The sequence below is a fragment of the Falco cherrug genome, chromosome 5, assembly GCF_023634085.1.
Source record: "Falco cherrug isolate bFalChe1 chromosome 5, bFalChe1.pri, whole genome shotgun sequence".
NCBI lineage: Eukaryota > Metazoa > Chordata > Aves > Falconiformes > Falconidae > Falco > Falco cherrug.
The window spans coordinates 44,882,008-44,888,814 of NC_073701.1; the positions used below are offsets into that span (position 1 = coordinate 44,882,008).

The 6,807-nt window shown below is 46.3% G+C and overlaps 1 protein-coding gene across 1 annotated transcript in view; it reads left to right on the forward strand.

Annotated features, from left to right (window-relative positions):
* PLXNC1 (plexin C1) overlaps positions 1-6,170 on the forward strand; it is a 72,379-nt gene extending 66,209 nt beyond the window's left edge. Inside the window, exons 29-31 of the mRNA XM_027815381.2 lie at positions 872-1,012; positions 1,102-1,176; positions 2,886-6,170. Coding sequence (XP_027671182.2) covers positions 872-1,012; positions 1,102-1,176; positions 2,886-2,990 — 321 coding nt within the window. The 3' untranslated portion in view covers positions 2,991-6,170. The remainder of the gene's footprint in view (positions 1-871; positions 1,013-1,101; positions 1,177-2,885) is intronic.
* Positions 6,171-6,807: the final 637 nt, after the last annotated feature.

Below are 6,807 nucleotides of genomic sequence, written 5' to 3' on the forward strand. Positions count from 1 at the left end.
TTTTAGTACTAAAATCTATTTACTTTCATGATTGTTAGCCTTTTATCTTAAAACATTCTTTAGCCACTTAGAAAACAAACATTTAAATAATCTCATTGCACAGTGGAAACAGTAGTGACAAGATGTCACGTGGTGATGTCATTTATTCCCCAGACTTTAAACTAGAGCAGTGACAGGAAACTACCAGCCCCCACTTTTACGTTCTGAAAACATGGTTTCCAGGTGGGGCTTCGGCTCCTGCCAAACAAACATCAGCAGTTTATTTCCACAGATAAGCCTAAAGCTGCCTGGTAGGTCAGTGCTGACCTGGGTTCTTGAAGTCCTGGGGAAAAAAAATACATCCCTTTGGCTGTGCATGCCTGGCGGTCAGTTCTGCACGCACTCGAACCCCTGAGCAAAAGGAGTAGTAGGGACCGGAGAGTTTTAGGGAAACCCCTGCCAGGACAGGATCTAGCAAGGCTCTCTGGCACATTACCCTGGGGACCTTTCCACAGCACTGCTGTATACTGTGCGTAAACAGGGTACCAGCCTCAAGCCCTTTGGTTCAGCTTTCACCATCTTTCAGGCCTGGGCAGCAGTGAGGGGGAAGCGAGAAAGAAAAATACGTCTAAGGGACAAATGTTCATTGCTCCTGATGCCAATAGAAATAATTACGTGGCAACTGTCGTGAAACACAATGCGCTGTTACTGAGGTCCTGCATCTGTTCTTCATCTTTATTTCATAACCTTAATTCCTTGCGTATAACCACCACAAAGAGGAATGAGTCACAAAGAGAACAGACACAATTAGATGCAATTAACTATGTGGAGGTGGAACGTTAGGAAATCTGTGCTGTGAAAATTGACAAGGCTTCAAATACTTTCTTTTAAGGAAGCACCAACAAATAAACTTCTCTACGCTAAGGACATTCCACTCTACAAGAAGGAGGTGAAAGCATACTATAAAGCCATCAGGGATCTGCCTCCGCTGACCACTTCAGAGGTTGAAGAATTTCTAACTCAGGAATCTAAGGTATGGTTGAGAAGCGGCAACTTCATTTTCTTGTATGTTAAGTTTTTTAAAAAGGAGAACTATCTGACTAGAACCTTTTTCTGGTTTAGAAACATGAAAATGAATTTAATGAGAAAGTGGCCTTGATTGAAATCTACAGATACGTAGTGAAATACTATGATGAGGTAAGCGTGTCTGCTATTCCTGCTTAATCCCTGAATGTTACCTTGCTACCTCAGGCTTGGAAGCTGGCCTTGACTTGGAAGTAACCAAGGGCTGGCCTGACGGGTGACTTAGCGGGTGCCGCCCCAGGGACGGCCCCTGGGTGATGCAGCTGAGGCTGCTCCTCCTGCTGAGCTGGGGAGGGGGGGAGGGGGGTGGCAGAGCAGTGTAGCCCCCCGGGCAGTTGGAGCCCCACCTCTCAAGAGGGGTCACAGGCCGAAGTAAATGCACCTTTACTGTCACCACTGGATTTCACAGAACAGTAGCAATAAAATCCTCCCTTGCAGTTTTGAGGAAGTTCCTATATAGTCCAGATTTCTTGTTTTACTGTGTTTGCAGAGTATCTGCTAACGCCTGTCGCAACTCCTGTGCACACGCTCCATTTCCCTGGAGATTCAGAAATCAGATTAGACTGTAGCACCGGGGGTCTCGATTTAACAGTCGGTACAAACACCTCGGCAGAGCACACTCAGCCTTACAGCAAGAGGCGTCTGCTCCCTTCCCATCATAGCCCTCTTACGCTCTGCTTTCATAGTCTTTCTCTTAAAGAGAAAAAGCTATAGCTTCTGGTCCCTGCTATTGCTAGCAAAAGAAATCTTTTCTCAACTGAAAGCACTTAGTCACAGGCTACCTCTAAGCTGCTTTGTAAGAAAATCCCTGCCCTCCACTTTGCACGATAGGATTCTCCGCTCCGTTTTGCTCAGCATCCTTAACAGAGGCTGCGTGTGACTGCGCAGGGAGGCAGATAAGAGCCGAGCTGGGGTGTGTTGCCTGAAGGTCTCGTTACCACTTCCAGCAGGTTGTCTGGGTCTCCCAGCAACCAGACCTTTCTCTCTTTCATCCCCGGCAGCACAGCATCAGCACTGGCTGTAATCATCCAGCTCTCAGTCACCTGTTAGCTAGCTTACCGGTTCTGATCTCTTAACGTCTCAAATCATCTGGGTGCAGCAGCAAATCTTTCCCTCTTAAAAGAAGCTTGGGATGATCCTCAGAATGGCACTACACTGTATTAAGCTCATTAAAGTTGTTGATAGAGGAGACTTCAGAATACTTTCTAATCTTAGTGCCCATTTTTGCGTTTTTGAAGCTAGTACTGGCTAAACTCACCCCATCCTTAGAAGGAAACCCTCCCTGTGCCCTTCCCCTCCGGCTTTGGACTGGGAGCGGCTAAACCTCATTCATTGTTTGCTGAGACCTCAGTCGCTTTGTAGAGTTGCCAGCAGAGTTTTCAGACAGCAGCAGTGCGCCTTGCTATCGCCTGGGCTGGTGCCAAGTGGGCCAGTTAGAGGAAGAGAGGCAGTTTACTGCCCTCGGTTTATAGAGCAGAGGAAGAGAAATAAATATGGTTTGCAAGTCTGCTCTAGGGTGAAACCGGAGCACTGGCCTTGCCTCACACTTCAAGAGATGAACATGTGTTGGATTTGTTTTGGGTTTTTTGCTTGGCTCTGTCATTCTTTTGTGGAAGCGTATCAAATCCTGTAATCACAATGACTTAAAAGGAAAACTACCAAAATAGAGTGTTGAAGTCAGAAAAGAATGTTTACATATAGGCAGGCATTCAGATGGATTTTTCTGCCAGTAGTTGTTGGAATGCAGAAGAGCAGGCTTTAAAAAACAGCGAGTAAAATAAGCACTAAAAAAATTTCTTTTTTTTTTTGCTAATTGTTAACAGATTGTCAGCAAACTCGAGCGAGAACGGGGGTTTGAAGAAGTCCAGAAACAGCTCCAGCAAGTAAAAGCCTTATTTGATGAAAAGAAAAAATGCAAATGGCTTTGAGCAGAGCACTGGCTCACAGCATCACTGTGGGGGATTTTAAAAAAGTGCTACTGCTCCCAGAACTGTTTTGACTGACTGTATTTACAGGGTTTGAAACATTTGGACACTTCTCCACTCTGACCATTCCAATTTATGTCTGCGTTTGGGACTGAAGTACGGGCAGGGTTACATATTCAAACATGGGCATGTGAATGCGAAAGCGAGTCTAGCGTTGGCAGGACCAGCATTTTTAGGTACTTGAACACACATACCTTTTGGTTTAAAAATACAGCCTAAGTAAGCTTTCTGCTTACTTAAAACCAAGCTCATAGGAGATGTGCAAAACACACTGCAAGTTCAGAGCTGCCTGTGTGAACTTGTAAGTTGCCTGCCTCTTTTTTTTTTTTTAAGAGAGAAAGCTGATGTTTTGCCACATACTTCCAAACTGTAAGGATGAGCTCCGGCTTCAGAATACGGGTCAGCTGCAGTTTCCTTCCTTCCAGACAAATGTACACTGGTTCCTGTTTGGAGAAAAAAGAAAAAAACCCAACAAAACAACAGCACCAAAGCAACACTTAGGACAAGTGTGTTTGTTTAGCAGAAAAAGTGGGTTTGAGGTTTGAAGGCAGATGCCGCATGGCAGGACGTACTTACCTTTCTTAGGTTAGAAATTCCACATGCAAAGCAAAGCCAGCCACTGAGCAAGGGAGAGGCTTTTGGGGAAAGGCACTAGACGGGCATCAGTCTGTGTTTACATTGCTACCGTTCCATCCTTAAATAAGCTGTGAAACACCCGTGAGCAGCTTCACAGGTGAAATCTCCGTGCAGCTGCAGTGTGTGGGGACACCCTGATTTGATGAAGCAGTTGACGATGGCTGCACTTCGGTGCACAGACCTGTCCTCAGGTGCGTGGTCAGCCCATGGGTCAGTGCTGGCAGTCCTGGCAGGTCTTGCCATCTGTATACAAGGGCCTCCCAACTCTGAAGCCAGCATATTTTTTTTTCAGGTTGATCTGCGCAAAGACTTTGTCAAAAGAGGGTTAGGTTAATAATACGTAGGAACAGCAGGGCCGGTGTAATCTCCGACTGTCTGAGAAACTGATGCAAACGTGACAGCTAGGGCCGGATGGGGAGGGGGTAGCTGCCTGCCGTGGTCCTGCTGGGGGGGTGGGTTTGCGGGGCGTGGGCATTTCAAAAGGAGGGTGGCCATTACAGTTGCTGCGGTGGCTAAAGTCAGCCCAGCTGGAGGGCGGGTGTGTGGCCATGCTGCTGAGATGGGGCTGCCGTGCGAGGCCGTGGAGCGGCAGCCGTGGCTCTAGCTCTAGCACCCACTGCAAAGCCCAAGTGTTGTGTTGCTGTGGAGTCTGCTCCGGTCGCGCAGAGGCACCTGGGCAGGCCTCCACCCGTCCCTGGATGGAGGGAAGGCGCCGATGAGACAGACGTTTCCACGTGTTTCCAGAGGGGTCCACCCCTGGAGGTGAGTGGCGTAGCGCGGTGGCCCACGGGAGCGGGAAGAGCTGTCGCTGCCTTGGCAGGGGCGAGTGCGCCATGGGCTGCGAACAGTGCAGATGGCCCAAGTTCAGTACAGAAAGCCTGGGCTGGGCTGTGACCAGCCGGGGACACCTACGTGTGGGGCTCCCGAGCAGCGGAGCGAACCAGTCATTTATTGTCACATGCTGCTGCTTTGGAGGAGCCCAAAGGCTGCAGCACAACGGCTCTAAAGCCGGCTGCTTCAGTGGCAGAGGCCACCAGCAGCTGGTACCAGGCACAACTCCGGAGCACGTCGCTGACCATGCTTTGGCAGAAGCAAGGCCGGCTGTTAACGTGGATGAAAGCAAACACAAAAACACGTTGCCTACTGGTCTGCCCCCTCCCTACCCTGCGATTGCACAAGTTGTACCTCTTGCGTATCAGAGAGGGCAGCCACCAACACATACTGTGATGGCTTGCTTTTTTTTTTTTTTTTTTTTTTTTTAAATTTAAGGCTTACACTCGCTATTAAGTTTACACTTTATACTTGATGGAATGTATGGCTTTGTTCAGGAAACTGCACTACAGTGTTGCAGTACTTTCAGCAGTTCTCTTCTCTGCCTGGCACAATATATTTTGATAAGTTTAATTTTAATTGGAGAAAAAGTCCCACCCCAACCCTAACCTATCTTGCCCTCTGTCCTGAAGAAGTGGACCATGGCTTGAGTAGCACTTAAGCTTAGCATACACGTACCTTAAGGGCTCAGTTTTTATCCTTCCTAACCCAACGTTTTGAAGCAGCATCAAATAAATAAAAAAAGCACAGTAATTAAAGGAGGGGCATGAGCAGATTTTCCAGCTAGACAGCTGTCTCAGCAGTTCTGTTCCATTCCAGGTGTTTGCTGGCAGTGCATTTGAATTAACTGTGATAGTTTTGTTCAACAGTAACTTTCTGTACAGGCAGAAAAAACCAAAACCACCAACATTTCTGCTTGAAAAGCTGTAAAATATAATCTGTTTGCGTGGGTCGGATCCTGTGAACTTCACTATATGTGTTTATATGATGAGGAAACAAAAATCAGTCCTATTCTGTATTTGTACTACTGCTTGTTTGCTACAATAGCTTTAATTATTTCTAGAGATTAAGTATGTGTTGAAGCAGGCCCCGTAGCTTTAGCCTACAGCCTGGAATAGGATTATTGCCTTTTATTCAAGCCTCCTAAACAGCGTCACTCTGTTAGTAAACCATTTAAAGTCATGCTGAGACTTCGTAACCCATCAAGTGGATCTCACAAAGTGATGTGAAGTATAATTAAGTGATTGTGGCTCTTTTGGTAGGTTTGAGTCAGCACACAAAACATTGGCACATCTTCTACATCTGCAATGCACTGTTTACACGGACCAAAAAAACAACCTCTGACTAAAGCTGTATTAATTATGGCAACCCAACAATTCTAATCGCATCCTCTGAACTGAAAGCAAACTTCTCTTTAACTTATTTTCATATGTTTACAGGCAAACTGCTATGGCAAACAGCATATTTTCTAACACTAGCTTACAGAGCATTATTTTGCAGTCATCTAGTTTGAAGTCAAATCTTACTAATGTGTAAAGTAATTCCTGTTGTACAGAAGTTAATCTGTTGTTTAAAATGAATGGTTTAAAAAAAGTGCAAATGACAAATGTTGGTGTTTGTATGGGTTTATCTAGAATAAAATGCATTTGGAGGTTATTTTGATTAACTTGTCTGCTTTAAAACAGTTAAGGCAAGCACAGCTTGTAGCAATGCCAAGGTCATGCAAGGAACAAAGCACAAGACACTGACTGGTGTCAGCTGAGAAGTACCACTGCAGTTCCAGCCCTGCGAGGCTCCAAGGCGTGCGTTACAAACCTCTTCCGTCACTCTAAAGTACAAAAAAACCCCAACGAACTGTACAGTGGCGAGCAACACGAGGGCAGAGAGGTGCTGACCCAGCAAATAACCATAATTCTTCCTCCTGCTATTACCCCTTTTTCTGCCCTCCAAGACTTCCCCTAGTTTGTGTAAACTGCCCTCCCTGCCCCCTGCTGTCATGTAAAGCCTTGCTGAAGGCCACATAGGCGGAGCTGAGGACAGACGTGCAGGCCACCAGCCATTATGTATGAACCTTACACTGGGCAAAGCCAGTGGGGAACAGGTAGGTACTTTTTCCAAATTAACCCTGCAGGAGACCACAGAAATAGTTTCTGTTACTTCCAGTAGTTACACTTTTCCTCAGAGATGTCTAACAAAATTCCCCAAGAGAGCGCAGTACAATCCTTACACTTGGGGACTGGATGGAAAATCAAAACCACAGCCTCAGGAGAGAAATGTCACCATATGCACTGTC